Consider the following 16,077-nt stretch of genomic DNA (forward strand, 5'->3'; position numbering starts at 1 on the left):
CATCTTCTGTAACCCATGTCCGAGATTAGTTCCTTAACTCTAGGAAAAGGGATAAAGTCTCCCTCTGCTCTCTCAGCTGTTCAGGTTTGAGAGTACAGTGTGTGCTGGCAGTCTCAATCCAAGCTGCATGACATCAAAGTGCTTAGCTCTGAGAAACACAAGAGACATGTGGTGCACATTGAAGGCACTCTGTTGGCAAACCTAGGGGAACGGGTGTAAGTCCTGTGCAGGATATGAATGAAGATCCTTTTTGCACCACACAGAGTTTTGACTTTCAGATGCTGCAATTTCCTGGTTATGATTATGAATCCTCCACTTGTCACGATAAAAGGTCAGCACAGGTCAGGTATTGAATTGGCATCTTGTAATAGCTACACGGAGTGGTGCCTTTACTCATGGGTCATCAGGAACTAATCATTAACTTTCAAATTAAAAAAAACTTCTGCAATTTGGTACCTTTTCAATTCTATCAATTGTAAAGCATTAGCTATTGGTAGAAAGTGACTGGCACACGCCAGCCCGCCAGATTACAATATTGTCAATACACTAGTATCACCACAATTGCTCATCTAAATTCTTTGACATTGATCGATAAAATATAATGTGTAAGGGGAACTGATATTAACATACAATGATATACTGAATTTAAACTTCACTGGGTAATTAATAAACTCAAGCAAACACCCCCCCCCCCCCCACACACACACAGACCTGTGGACATGAGCATAACCACTAAACATCAAAGGAAATGCAAGGATTTTTGGAGTTTTATTAAAGTACCTACCTATTCACTCTCAACCACTCTCTTCCAGTCACTGGTATCATCAGTTCATGCAAAAAGGAGGAGCATAAACAACTGCCATGATTTCCAAAATGGTATTTCATACATGTACAAGAATAAGACACAGGAAAATGTTCCTATTTCACAATACAAATCATTCATTCATTCAAAAGAAAGGCCAATCAACCCACGTGGCCCAAGTAAGCTAGATTTTCTTTCAACAGATACCTTGCAAAATTATGTCCAGCTCTTTAACAATGAGCTATGAGCCACCTGCTGGAAAATTTGTACAGGAATTGTAATTTCCCTTATCTACTACTGAACATAGCTAGGTGAATTCTAAAACTACAATATTCAATACTTTAATATCAGAAAGCAAACTAGGATGCGGGTTACAGAGTTTATTGGTAAACAATTATTTCCAATGATCATAAGGAGTGCGTTAAAAACAAAATCTGCTTCAGAGTTCCATCAATATCTCATTGTTTCCTTCAAAGATGACAAAGACCTATTTGGAAATTCTCTTACCCATGCAGCATTTTTACTCTCTTTTTTTTTTTGAAAATGGAATTATGAAAGAGAACATTGAAAATTCAGCGGGCAGCAGACCTACATTCTCCTCTAGCTCTGCGCACTCCCAACAATGACACAACACTGGTACTAGGTGATAGGGCACTAGGGTTTTAGTGAGTGATTTGCTTGCAATGTTGCTAATAATTGTGCTGCACTTTGTGACCATAAATATATTTACCTTATTTGTACAGAACACCCTTGATAATGTGCACTATAGATGGCATGAAACACTGGAGAACATTAGCAGAAATTGTTAAACCATTCAGTGAAATTTACCACTTACTACCAATACCAGTTTCCATGTATAAATTACAGGTTCACTGGGCAATGGATATAAAATAATATGCATTCACTTACAACTCTACATGTATACATCAATGTCTTCAATACAATTTTGATAGGATGCAAAATATATATGAACAGATTTACCTGTTTTGACTTAAATCGAAGAACTTTTTTCTCTTACCTCCCAACACCATTCCAGCTTGATAACACTTTCTGAGTCGGCAGGCTGGACAGTTCTTTCTGCGGATTTTGTCAATGATGCAGTCGTTTCTTCCTGCACATAAGTATTTATGTTGCCCTGACAATTAGAAGTTAGTTGATGTTACTATTTCCAAAGAAAAAAAACAAAGCACATATTGTAAAAGAAGACAATAGACATGAAATAGGCTGCATTTATTAATTGATTAAGCAAATGTGGATATTTATTTGTCTTTCTACAAATAGTCTTTTGCCTCATTAAAAAAAAATGACAGTGGCAAGTTACTGCTGTTAGTTAGAACTGGTAGCCAGCATAAATACTGCATATGTGCATTCCTTTTCTTGGGATACCACCATTTGGTACAAAGATGAGAAATAAAGGATGAAAAATCAAGTAAAGCCCTAAGGAACCTGTATTATCTGGTTAACTACCTCTAGATACATTGGTGCACACATGGCCTATTTACTTACATCCCAAAAAGAGTGAGAATGATTTTTAACTCCAGTACCTGTGTGATAATGTGGCAGATCATTCTGAATCTATGGACCTGGACTCCGAGGAAAGTATCAATATTTACCCACATAACTGCTAACATTGCGTCACTTCATCGTCAGCAAGTTAAATATCTGCTCCAAAGTGCAAGTTCCGAGGTTGCAGGGAGGTGTTCATGATTGTTTTCCTGATGGCTCAGCAATGAATGCATCCATGGGGAATTCAGGGAGAGAGCGTGAACGGGGAACAATTTATTCCATCGTTGGTAAAAGACATGGATGAACAACCTGTCCCAAGTTCATGGAGTGTTGCTCCACTCATTGCTATGGCTGGCATTAACTTTAAGCTTCTAAGGTTAGTATTAGCTAATTTGCTTCTTGATAAATATTCGTATTTTCAAATGCTGCAGGTGTGTTTATAGTTTTATTTAAAAAGAATTTCTAGTAAGTATTTAATCATTTCAATGATTTAGAATATTTATGAAGTGGCAGATATGTCATTGCTCAAGGTAAGTCCAGACTACTTTAGAGCTGAGCAGTGAGGTAAGGTTGCTCAGCACTGACCGCATATCCCCACCCGGTGGGTCACCTGGGGTGGAAATTAGTTGAGTTTTCTGTTGGGCAGGTGAACCACACTCTATGCAACTGGACAGATATTGACATTGAATCTGCTTTATGAAAAATGGAATCTTTTCAAGCAGCAGTAAGTTATGTGAGTTATTGTATCAGACCTACATGTTCCAACTATCAGGGTTATAACTCTTTATTTAGTTTCATTGGTAGCAACCAGTCTGGTCATTTCCAGCAATCTCAATGAAACCGACCAACAGCAGTACAATGCATCATTAAAAAAAAATATTGTGTTCCCTTTTCACTTCTATCAAAAGATTCACTGGCTAGATTTTCAACTCTGGCTGGTAGTGTTATCTGTGCCACTAAAGTAGTAATGGAGTTACAAAATTCAATGAAGCAGACAGCAGGCCTAGAACTGTATTGAGTAGGAAAGCTTCTCCCAGTACTGGGGTGCCACTGACAGTGTCACATCAAAACACTTATTAATTCAAAGGAGTTTGAAATGCGAGTCTAACTTCATGTTCACTTTAAGTGAAACACACACATATCATGTGGTAGTGTGATGACGTATGCAATTCACATATTTATACATATATTCCGTAATGAATTATTGAAATGAACAAGAATACTTAATCACCCAATATATATATGAGATTACTCAAATATTATTGAAATATTAAATACACAACATTCCTCCCAGCTTAGCTATGAATTGCAACTCAATACAGAATGCATCTCAACTATATACACAGTATACTATATAATAATACAACTACTCAGTACAGACATCCACAGTTTAGTAAGTTTTAATTTGGTCTATTCAGGCCTAAATATTTAATCATTGCAGAAGATTTCTTACTCTTGTGGAATAACATCTTTCCTGACAAGGGGGATCATTCTGGTTGACAGGTGAGACTTGTGGTTGTGAAACAATCTCAGGTTGAGGGGCCTCCTCCGGGGTGGTTGGAGGAGTTCACTCTGAGACTGCAGAAGTGGCTCTGACAGTGGTAGCCATCTTTCTTCTTTTTCTTCCCGTTTCTTCTTGTAGTTTGTGCAACTTGATCTTGCGAAGGTCCATTTAGGGTTCATTGAAGTATTCTCTGTCTAATGCTTCTGTTGCTTCCTTTATGCTCTGATCCCCCCTCTTGAATTTCGCATCCACAACATCATCTGACAAATTCTCTGTTTTCATATCTCCATTGACTCCTTTCTTTTTGGCCTTCCATTCACCCAGTGGGCTTTGGTCTTTGCATCTAACTTCACAAACAGCGTTTTATCTCCCACTTGAAGTTCATGCAATAATCGTAATGCATGCAGAGTAGATTCTGGTTCTTTATGCTGACAAAAGTCAACTGCTTTCAACTTTCCTGAAGCTCCTTGAACTCTCTTCATGCCTGTTTGTCCTCTGTTGGGTAGCGGTTCATGGTGTTCGGCATGGAGGCAGTTGTGGCATCATCTGGTACTTTTCTTAATTTGCTTTTAGTTGGCTTCATTGCAAGGGATATGGAATGCAAATAGTGGACGGATCTCCAGTCATGTTTTGGTTGTCTCTGGCCAATCATGTCCCTACAATGCTGGTCCTCCTGTTTTTACCACATCCAAGCTCAATGTGACCGGTTCATTGTTGTATTTCACTGTTATGAATGTCATTCCCACAGGAGTTTTCTTTTCTCGAGTATAAGTTCTTAGTTATATATCTGCAGGTTTCAGTGCAGTATCATTGAAATGCCTTTCAAACTCATTTTGTGGAGATGATGAAGATGATGATGATGACGTCGACTCATACCTGAGAGGCCAGCATTGGGCATTTTCATGCCTTACAAGCCACAGTTCGAAAGGCTGTGTGGGGCGCCACTCCTTGCACAGACATTTTGCGGTATTATTTTACGAGGCCAAGTTGTGAGCTCAATATCAACCCGGCGCGGAGAGCACATACAGGGGTGGTCTATCACTGGATCGAACTTGGGAACCACTGTTCTCGAGCCCGGCACTGATCTCACTGTGCCACCAGCTGACCTATAATCATCTATTATCATCATCATCATCATCATCATTGTGGAGTGACTGACACAGCTGAACTAGTGCCCAATTCCATTTTAATTAATTTGCCGTTCACTTCTGGCCTAAGCCATATTGCTTTCCTGTTGTTAGTTTTCACATTGAAAATCTGAAGGGTACCAAGTCCATAAGACAATAAGATCATAAGACATAGGAGCAAAATTAGGCTATTCAGCCCATCACGTCTGCTCCGTCATTCCATCATGGTAGATCCCAGATTCCACTGAACCCCTACACCTGCCATCTCGCCAAATGCTTTGATGCCCTGAACCAATCAGGAAAATATCAACTTCCACCTTAAGTATATCCATGAACTTGGCCTCCACTGCAGTCTGTGGCAAAGCATTCCACAGATTCACTACCCTCCGGCCAAAACATTTTGTCCTTACCTTTGTTCTTAAGGATCACCCCTCAATTTTAAGGCTGTGCCCTCTAGTTCTCGATACCTTCACCAGACGAATAATCCTTTCCACATCTACCTTATCTAGTCCTTTCATAATTTGGTAGGTTTCAATGAGATCTCTTTGCATTCTTCTAAATTCCAATGAGTACAGGTCCAAAGATGCCAAATGTTCCTCATATGTTAACCCCTTCATTCCTGCAATTATCCTCGTTATCCTTCTCTGGACTCTCTCCAATAACAACACATCCTTTCTGAGATATGGGATCAAAATTATTAACAATGCTCCAAGTGTGGCCTGTCTAGTGTCTTATAAAGCTTCAGCATTATTATCTCCTTGCTTTTATTTTCTATTCCCCTTGAAATAAATGCCAATATTGCATTTGCCTTCTTTACTACAGATTCAGCCTGTAAATTAACCTTCTGGGAGTTGTAGGTAGTGTAGAGGATTGTCAAAGATTGCAGAGAGACATTGATAGGATGCAGAAGTGGGCTGAGAAGTGGCAGATGGAGTTCAACCCGGAGAAGTGTGAGGTGGTACACTTTGGAAGGACAAACTCCAAGGCAGAGTACAAAGTAAATGGCAGGATACTTGGTAGTGTGGAGGAGCAGAGGGATCTCGGGATACATGTCCACAGATCCCTGAAAGTTGCCTCACAGGTGGATAGGGTAGTTAAGAAAGCTTATGGGGTGTTAGCTTTCATAAGTCGAGGGATAGAGTTTAAGAGTCACGATGTAATGATGCAGCTCTATAAAACTCTGGTTAGGCCACACTTGGAGTACTGTGTCCAGTTCTGGTCACCTCACTATAGGAAGGATGTGGAAGCATTGGAAAGGGTACAGAGGAGATTTACCAGGATGCTGCCTGGTTTAGAAAGTATGCATTATGATCAGAGATTAAGGGAGCTAGGGCTTTACTCTTTGGAGAGAAGGAGGATGAGAGGAGACATGATAGAGGTGTACAAGATAATAAGAGGAATAGATAGAGTGGATAGCCAGCGCCTCTTCCCCAGGGCACCACTGCTCAATACAAGAGGACATGGCTTTAAGGTAAGGGGTGGGAAGTTCAAGGGGGATATTAGAGGAAGGTTTTTTACTCAGAGAGTGGTTGGTGCGTGGAATGCACTGCCTGAGTCAGTGGTGGAGGCAGATACACTAGTGAAGTTTAAGAGACTACTAGACAGGTATATGGAGGAATTTAATGTGGGGGCTTATATGGGAGGCAGGGTTTGAGGGTCAGCACAACATTGTGGACCGAAGGGCCTGTACTGTGCTGTACTATTCTATGTTCTATGTTTGCACAAGGATTCCTAAGTCCCTCTGTACCTCTGATGTTTGAATCTTCTCCCCATTTAGATAATAGTCCACACTATTGTTCCATTTTCCAAAATGCATTATCATACATTTCCCAACACTGTATTCCATCTGCCACTTTTCTGCCCATTCTTCCAATTTGTCTAAGTCCCGCTGCAATCGCATTGCTTCCTCAGCACTACCTACCCTTTCACCTATCTTTGTTATCATCCACAAACTTTGCCACAAAGCCATCAATTCCATTATCCAAATCATTGACAAACAATGTGAAAAGTAGCAGCCCCAATACTGACCCCCCCGAGGAACACCACTAGTCACAGGCAGCCAACCAGAAAAGGCCCCACTCGCTACCTCCAGCCTGTCATCCATTTCTTTATCTAGTACAGTATCTTTACTGTCACACTATAGGATTTCATTTTGTTAAGCAGGCTCATGTATGGCTGCATCACTCTCATCGTAATCAGAATTTTCATAAACATTTTGTTGCATTTTCTGTAAGTTTCACCTTTAAACCTGCATTAATCTGGTGTATATGAGTCCTGCTACAATGTTAATACAACTTGTTCGGCCAGGCCAGTTTTGGTTTTGACATTGCAATTTTGTTCACACTCATTTTCATTTTTGACTGCAATTCAATTGTGACTCTGTCTTCAGTTTCCATTGAGACAGTGATTTCAACTGTTCTTTAAAATGTGAGTTGTGTTCCAGTTAGGAGCTGCTTTTGAATACTTTCTTTAAAGTTTCCACAAACTAAACAATCTCTCAGTGCATCATTAACTGACAATGCTCAATCTCTTCAATTCAGCGACATATGCATATGCTGAAATAACATGATCTTAGTGTGATGACATGTGCAATTCATGTATTTATACATATAACTTGTAATGAATTATTGAAATGAACAAGTATGCTTAATCAACCAATGTATATTCAAATGTTATTGAAATATTAAATATACCACAGATAGGATTCAAGTGGTGTTCAAGGCCTTGTCTGAAAGTGATTCAAATCCCGTTGACATTTCACAAAATGAATGCTGACAAACCTTTGTAAATATTTCCTTATATACCAACCTCCTGAAATGTACTGATTGTCTTCACAAAATCTTCTTGCCATATTCAGGCTTAAAGTATCATTAATGTGATATGTGACAGCAAGTTGAAAGTCCCCTCCCAGTACTTCACTTCTTCTGTCAGTTCATGCATGTACACTTAAGTTTGTGGACTAATACGTACAGCAGTAGTGGTTGTTGAAAATGTGTTTAGTTGGCCTGAAAGATCATGACCAACTAGATGTTACATTTCCTAGATCACCATCTTTAACATCAAATGTGTCTGCTTTTACAAGTCGTTCAGTAAAGTTCTGGGATTTTTAATCACACCATCATATCCTCTGGGTATTATACTCTTCAAATTTCTCCTGACACATCTCTGAGTTTGAGAAACTGTTTTCTAATGCTCAGTTTGATTCCAGTTTCATCCAAATCAAAATTATAAGACTGCAACCTTTCTCCTCTCTCCTATTTTATTTGCTTTTGAGGTACCAATCACTTCAAGGATGCCTTTTTCCCAATAAAATTTAAGTAACCAGATTCTTGTCTGAAATTTTACCCATGGCCATCTTGGCTGCTCAGGTAAACCTATTACTTCTATTTCCATACTTCTCTCTTCAGTCACATTTTTTGTCTCTCCCCTTTTTGATCTTTCCTTCCAGTCACCATTTCATTTTTCCTCTGCCTTACTAGTTCCCCAGCTTTAGTTATTGCTCTGTCATTAGTGGTCAGCCATCAGCTGACCAGACTCTGAGCTTTACCTTGACCGTGTCTCTACCTGCTTCTTTTGTCATTGCTGTTTAGTTTTGTGCCAGCTTTTAATTGTTTGCTCTTGTATTTTATGAGGAATATTTTAAGTCTTTGCTTAATAAAGTTCTCATGAACTTCCTTCAGTCTTTTTACTAAGTTAAAGACACTATGTCAAACAAGTTGTAGTGGTTGTGAGTTTTGATCGTTTCCTTTCAGTTGAGACAGCTCATTGTTGTCCTTTATATAGCATTAGCTTTTTAGGTGCTGTTAATTAAGGAGGACCTTTCACTTTGCGAGAAAACAAAATAATCTGGGAATAAAGAAGCAAGAATATATTCAAAATCAGATGTTACATGAGGGGTCTTCAAGCATTGCATGATGGCCTTTGTTTTAAGTACAGGTTCTGCAGCATTTCATCTCATCACTAATTAAGAGTTAAAGAAGGAGAAAGAAAATGTTTGAAGAGTAATGTGTGTGGTTCTGCTGGTTGGTAGGACAGTTAATCATTGGATGCTGTTCACTTGTGCATATTAGATACTCCATGGATGGTGTCACCCTCATTGGGAGATGTTTATGCGTGTTCCAAATTTCCTTAATTTCCTTGACCTTATGTTTTCCAACATCATCAAAATGTAGTGTCTTCGATAGATCAGATACCTTGCTGCTTCACTACTGTCTACTTGTTTCCTCTGCCTGTGCTCTTGGTTTGTCTCCATCCCCTTAAAACCAAGATCCTCAGGTTGTGACAGCTTTCTGAACTGCAATAGCCACACCTGGTTTCATTTTCGTCAAGCAAGTCAGACAAATTCCTGACTTAAGACTAAATTTTATGCTGAATTTGAGATCATAAAGATAGATAGATATTTTATTGATCCCAAAGGAAATTACAGATTCACCATGGCATCACAAGAGCACAGATATACAAGTATACAAATATTAGAAGAGAAGCAAGAAAGGATAAAAAGATATGTTACCTCAAACAATCTAACAGGAGGAGGTCATCACTCCCCTGGCTATAGGTTGACTCATTATAGAGCTCATTGGCCAAGGATAAGAATGACCTCACATAGCACTCTTTGGAGCAGCACAGTTGTCTTAGTCTATTATTAAAAGTGCTCCTCTGTTCAGCCAAGGTGGCATACAGAGGGTGAGAAACATTGTCCAAAATTGCCAGGATTTTCCGAAGGGTCCTTTGTTCTACCACAGCCTCCAGTGTGTCCAGTTTGACTCCTATAGCAGAGCCAGCCTTTCTAATTGGTTTATTGAGCCTGTTGGCATCACCCGTGTTGATGCCATTGCCCCATCACACCACCACATAGAAGACTGAGCAGGCAACAACAGACTGGTAGAACATGTGAAAGGGAGGCCTGCATACTCCAAAGGACCTCCATCTCCTCAGGAACTAGAGGCGACTCTGGCCCTTCTTGTACAGAGCCAGGTGTTTGTACGTGCTCACCACATCTACGCCCTCACCATCAATAGTAACAGGGAGAAATGTGGGCTTAGTCTTCCTAAACTCCATCACTATCTCCTTTGTCTTACTGATTTTGAGTGGCAGATGATTCAGCTTGCACCATTTAAACAAGTCCTCCACCAGGGCCCTGTATTCATCCTCCCGTCCTCCCTTCATATACCCTACTATTGCTGAGTCATCTGAGAACTTTTGCAGATGACATGACTCAGTGTTGTATCTAAAGTCTGAGGTGCACAGGGTAAACAAGACAGGAGTCAATACAGTCCCCTGTGTGGCCACTAAGCTGCTTATAGCCATGTCTGATACACAGCTCTGAAGCTGCATGGGCTGTGGTCTGCCAGTCAGGTAGTCCATTATCCAGGGCTCAATGGAAATGCCAATGGAGTTTCATGCTTCTGATTTCTCAGAGAAATCCAGGCCAGAGCTAATTATTAACAAATATTTAGCCAAATCTTCCACTTGAAACAAACCAGGAATGAATTTTAGAATGACAGTTGCAGAAGGCAGCTTTGTTCATTTTGTTGCTAAGCTGTTTTCAACAACAGTTACTATGTTGTCTGATAAGCAAACAACAGTACTGTAAAAACAAGTAATGTTGCAGAATTCTCTGTGATTGAAACAACTGCAAACTTCTATAATTAGTCTGAAACAATGAAGGCATTATTCTTTCAAAATAAAGGCACTGCAAATATAAATTTTACAATTCTCTGCACACAGGCAGTTGAAAATTTGCATTGAATATTTGGAAGAAAAGTACAAGGATTCAACTATACATTTTAAAACAAATTGGTATTAAATTCATCCAGTCATCCCCCTTAGATAAATGCTTGATTAGGAATCAAATATGTTGAATTTATTCTCGTTGTAATTAAATCAATTTCAAAGCACATTCACATACTGAAGCCATTGCATACTGTATTTTGCAAAATTCACATAACTGCACTCTTCTGTTCTCTGCAGCATTGTGGCTGCACTGTGAATTATGCGGCAAACTAATTTGTTACGTGGAATGTTCTGACATATATAAGGAAAGCAAGGCCCTAAATAATAATGGTTATGCTGACAGACATCCCACCCTGCAAAAACTCATTTCAGGGAGGTAGCACCATCAATTTGCGGGAGACTCCTGGAACTTCCGGGAGAGGTGGGATGTCTGGAATAGGGTAGCTCCTGTGCAGCCAACCAGCTAGTTTAAATAACGTTAGCTATGCTAATGAACGAATGACACCTGTTAAAATCACCTCAACATGTCTTTTACAGTCTTAACCCACCATGGGCAATAGAAAAGTCACTGTTGCAAACAGTGCAGTGAGCAACACTGTCATTATTTTTGACCCCTATTAGGCAGGGGTACACTTTAGCAGACATCCCACCTCTCCCGGAAGTTCCCGGAGTCTCCCGCATATTAATAGTGCTCCCTGATGTCCACAAATTATATACAATATCATGGAAATCAATTTTTTGAGAGCGAGCGAGCGAGAGAAAGCAAGAGAGAAAGCAAGAGAAAGCGCAAGAGCGACCACGAGAGAGAGAGAGCGCGAGAGAGAAAGCAAGTGAGAGCGAGCGCGAGAGAGAGAGCGAGCAAGAGTGCGCCGTGGCAGAGTTTTCCAAAAAAAGAAAATATAAAAGGTACGTCACCCCAGACTACCCTAAAGTGTACCCCTGCCTAATAGGGGTCAAAATAATGACAGTGTTGCTCGCTGCACTGTTTGCAACAGTGACTTTTCTATTGCCCATGGTGGGTTAAGACTGTAAAAGACGTGTTGAGGTGAGTTTATCAGGTGTCATTCATTCATTAGCATAGCTAACGTTATTTAAACTAGCTGGCTAGCTGCTGAGGGGCTACTCTATTGAAAACATCCCACCTCTCCCGGAAGTCTCCCGCAAATTGATGGTGCTACCTCCCTGAAATGAGTTTTTGCAGGGTGGGATGTCTGCTTTAGGGTAATCTGGGGTGACGTACTTTTTATATTTTCTTTTTTTGGAACACTTTGCCATGGCATGTGCACGCGCATGGTCGCTCTCGCGCTCTCTCTTGCTTTCTCTCTCTCGCTCTCACGCTCACTCTCAAAAAAATTGATTTCCGTGATATTGTATATAATTTGCGGGCATCAAGGAGCCACTATTAATATGCGGGAGTCTCCCGGAACTTCCGGGAGAGGTGGGATGTCTGTGCTGATTCAACTTGCTCCATTCTTGGCTCAAGGGGGAGAGATTTCTCTGCAGTCCTGATGAGAATGCTGCTAAGTGCTACTCCAGGTTAATTGATCATCCATGAGCTTCAGAGGGATGATTCTCGGAAACACAGGGAAGGAGTTGGTCATTCACCATTTTGAGCTTGATCTATCAAATCAGTTAGATAACGACGGATCTTTATCATCAATCCAGCCTCGTCCTGAAATCCTTATATAACAACAGTTTGTCCATTTCAGTTCTCAGGTTGTGGAGAGAGTTTCAAAGCTTCGCTGCTATGTTTATTTTGCCAGTGATTAACTTCTAGCCATTACTTTCTTAGAGTTACTATTAAGGGTTGAGTGGCTAGTTCAAGGAAAAATTTGCTCCTCATTAAGAAAACTGAACAAGCATCATTTTAATTGATATGGCCTCCTTTACAGAATGGCTGAATACAGTACCAGGATTAATGACAAAAAAGCAGGAAATAACCCTACATGAGCTGATGCATTAATCATGCTTCTCTTTCCACAGCTGCTACCTGACATGCTGAGTTTTTCTAGCACTTTACTTTTATCTTGGATTTCCAGCATCAGCAGTTTTGGTTTGGTTGTTACAGCTAAGAATAACTGGCTTACCTCTACATTATAGGTTACTAATGATTCATTGGTACACAGAATATTTCAAATTTAGTTGCATTGTCTGCATTTCTGTGGCCCCAAGGTTGACTGATGCATATCATCAGGAGGTCTATGGCCAAACAGAACAGTCCAAAGCTTAAGAAAGATAATAGTTCAAACAAAATCCAAGATAATGATTGTAGTATATTCAATAGTTCAGTAATATTTGAGTAATATTGTTAAGTAAATTGTTTGATTAAGCATTCTTTGTTTCTTTACAAATTGACATTGGGTTTATACAGTGGTTCTAGAAAGTTTGTGAACCCTGTAGAATTTTCTCTATTTCTGCATAAATATGACCTAAAATGTGATCAGATCCTCACATAAGTCCTAAAACTAGATAAAGAGAACCCGATTAAATAAATAGACACAAAAAAGGTTATGCATGTTCATTTATTCATCAAGAAAAATGATCCAATATTACATGTATTTGTTGGAAAAATACATTTGTTGCTTTCAGTACTGGTGTGACCCCCTTGTACAGCGTTAACTTCAACCAGATATTTCTGGTAACTGTTGATCAGTCTTGCACATCAGCTTGAAGGAACTTTAGGCTATTTCTCCTTACAAAACTATATAAGACCTTGATCAGAACCCAATTGGAGTACTGTATTTATATTTGGTCACCTCACTACAGAAAGGATATGGATACTATAGAGAGAATTCAGAGGAGATTTGCAAGGATGTTGCCTGGATTGGAGAACATACCTTATGACAGCGGTCCCCAACTTTTGGGCCACAGACTGGTACCGAGCCGCAAAGCATGTGCTACCAGGCCCTGAGGAAACCATATGAGTCAGCTGCACCTTTCCTCATTCCCTGTTGCACACTGTTGAACTTGAACATAGGGTTGCCAACTGTTCCGTATTTGCCGGGACATCCCTTATATTGGGCTAAATTGGTTTGTCCCATATGGGACCGCCCTTGTCCCGTATATCCCCCACTAAGGTAGAGCGTTCCTATGAAACCTTTCGTGCCGAAATGGCATAAAGCAAAGAAGCAATTACCATTCATTTATATGGGAAAAATTTTTGAACCTTCCCAGACCCAAAAAATAACCTACCAAATCATACCAAATAACACATAAAACCTAAAATAACTCTAATATGTAGTAAAAGCAGGAATGATATGATAAGTACACAGCCTATATAAAGTAGAAATAATGTATGTACGGTGTAGTCAGGAAGATTAAGCCAAAGCCGATTTGTGGGAAAAAAAATCGGCACGTCATATATGCAAATGTCACGCATGCGCACACAAGGCTTGCACAAGGCTTCATAGTCATGGTAGTCTTTCTCGGGGTAAACACAAGTGTCTCGTCAACACACACAAAAAACGCTGGTGAACGCAGCAGGCCAGGCAGCATCTATAGGAAGAGGTACAATCGACGTTTCGGGCCGGGACCCTTTGTCAGGATTTGACTGCTACTTTTGTCCCTTATTTGGCAGTGAGAAAATTGGCAACCCTAACTGTAAAAGACATGTTGAGATGAGTTTAACCCTACTTGAACACACCCCCCCACCCCCAGTCGGCCGGTCCTCAAGAATATTGGCAATATTAAACCGGTCCGCGATGCAAAAAAGGTTGGGGACCCCTGCCTTATGAGAATAGTTGAGTGAACTTGGCCTTTTCTCCTTGGAGTGACGGAGGATGAGAGGTAACCTGATAGAAGTGTATAAGAAGATGAGATGCATAGATCGCTTGGATCACCAGAGGCTTTTTCCTAGGTGCTTGGAAGTAGGTACAAGGGGGTTGTCAGAGGTAAGTTTTTCACACAGCGAGTGGTGGATGTGTGGAATGAACTGCCAGTGAAGGTGGTCGAGGCAGATACAATGGGGTTTTTTAAGAGACTCTTATATAGGTACATGGAGCTTAGAGAAATAGAGGACCATGTGGTAGGGAAATTCTAGGCAGCTTCTGGAGTAGGTTACATGGTTGGCACAACACTGTGGGCCAAAGGACCTGTAATGTGCTGTAGATTTTGGTATGTTTCTGAAACTGCTTCAACTCTGAAATGTTGGTGGGCTTCCTCGCATGAACTGCTTGCTTCAGGTCCTTCCATAACATTTCTATAGGGTTAAGGTCAGCATATTTACTTGGCCATTCCAAAAGACGAATTTTCTTCTTTTTAAACCATTTTGTTGTTGATTTACTCTTGTCTTTCAGATCATTGTCTTGTTGCATCATCCAACCTTAAGGTGACAGACTGCTACCTTAATATTCTCCTGTAAAATGTCTTGATACAATTTTAAATTCATTGTTCCCTCAATGATTGCAAGCTGTCCAGGCCCTGAGGCAGCAATGCAGCTACAAACCATGATGCTCCTTCACCATGCCTCACTGTTGGGATGAGGTTTTGGTATTGGTGTGCAGTACCCTTTTTCCTCCAAACATAGCAATGTGCTTTTCTGCCAACAAGAACAACCTTTATCTCATCAGTCTATGAAACATTGTTGCAGAAGCATTGTAGAACATTCAGGTGGTCTTTTGCAAACTTAAGATGTGCAGCAATGTTCTTTTAAGAGAGCAGTGGTTTCATCCATGGTGTCCTTCCATGAACACCATTCTTGTTCAGTGCTTTTCTTATAGTGTACACATAAACAGAGATCTTAGAAAGTTCTAGAGATTTCTGCAAGGCTTTTGCTGTACCCTTGGGTTCTTTTACACCTCCCTCAGCATGGCATTTTGTGCTCTTGGTGTGATCCTTGCAGGATGCCCACTTCTAAGGAGAGTAGCAACAATACTGAGTTTCCTCCATTCGTAGACAATTTCTCTTCCTGTGGACTGATGAACACTTGGGTCTTTAGAAATGCTTTTTCCTGCTTGATGTATCTCTACAATTCTTCTCCCAAGGTTCTCTGAAAGCTGTTTTGATTGAGGTATGGTGCACATGAACAGATGTTTCTTGAGAGGAACAGGCTCTGTCAGTAACCTGACTTTGTGTATCTATTTATAGGGCAGGGCACCTTCACAACCGACACCTCCTATCTCATTGCATTGATTGGAACACCTGACTCCAAATAGCTTTTATAGAAGGCATTCACCCAGAGGTTCACATACTTTTTCCAACAAATACATGTAATATTGGATTATTTTTCTCAATAAATAAATGAACAAGTATAATGTTTTTGTGCTATTTATTTAATTGGGTTCTCTTCATCTAGTTTCAGGACTTACATGAAGATCTTAGCAAATTTTAGGTCATATTTACACAATAGAGAAAAATCTACAGGGTTTACATACTTTTTAGCAGCACTGTATGTAAGAAGTATGTGA

The 16,077-nt window shown here is 40.2% G+C and overlaps 1 protein-coding gene across 1 annotated transcript in view; it reads right to left on the reverse strand.

The window, feature by feature from the left end:
* The window catches only part of LOC140200307 (progesterone receptor-like), a 326,010-nt gene that overhangs the window by 161,043 nt on the left and 148,890 nt on the right, over positions 1 to 16,077 (reverse strand). The window contains exon 3 of the mRNA XM_072263440.1: positions 1,821 to 1,937. Coding sequence (XP_072119541.1) covers positions 1,821 to 1,937 — 117 coding nt within the window. The remainder of the gene's footprint in view (positions 1 to 1,820; positions 1,938 to 16,077) is intronic.

The sequence above is a fragment of the Mobula birostris genome, chromosome 7 (assembly GCF_030028105.1).
Source record: "Mobula birostris isolate sMobBir1 chromosome 7, sMobBir1.hap1, whole genome shotgun sequence".
Classification (NCBI taxonomy): Eukaryota; Metazoa; Chordata; class Chondrichthyes; order Myliobatiformes; family Myliobatidae; genus Mobula; species Mobula birostris.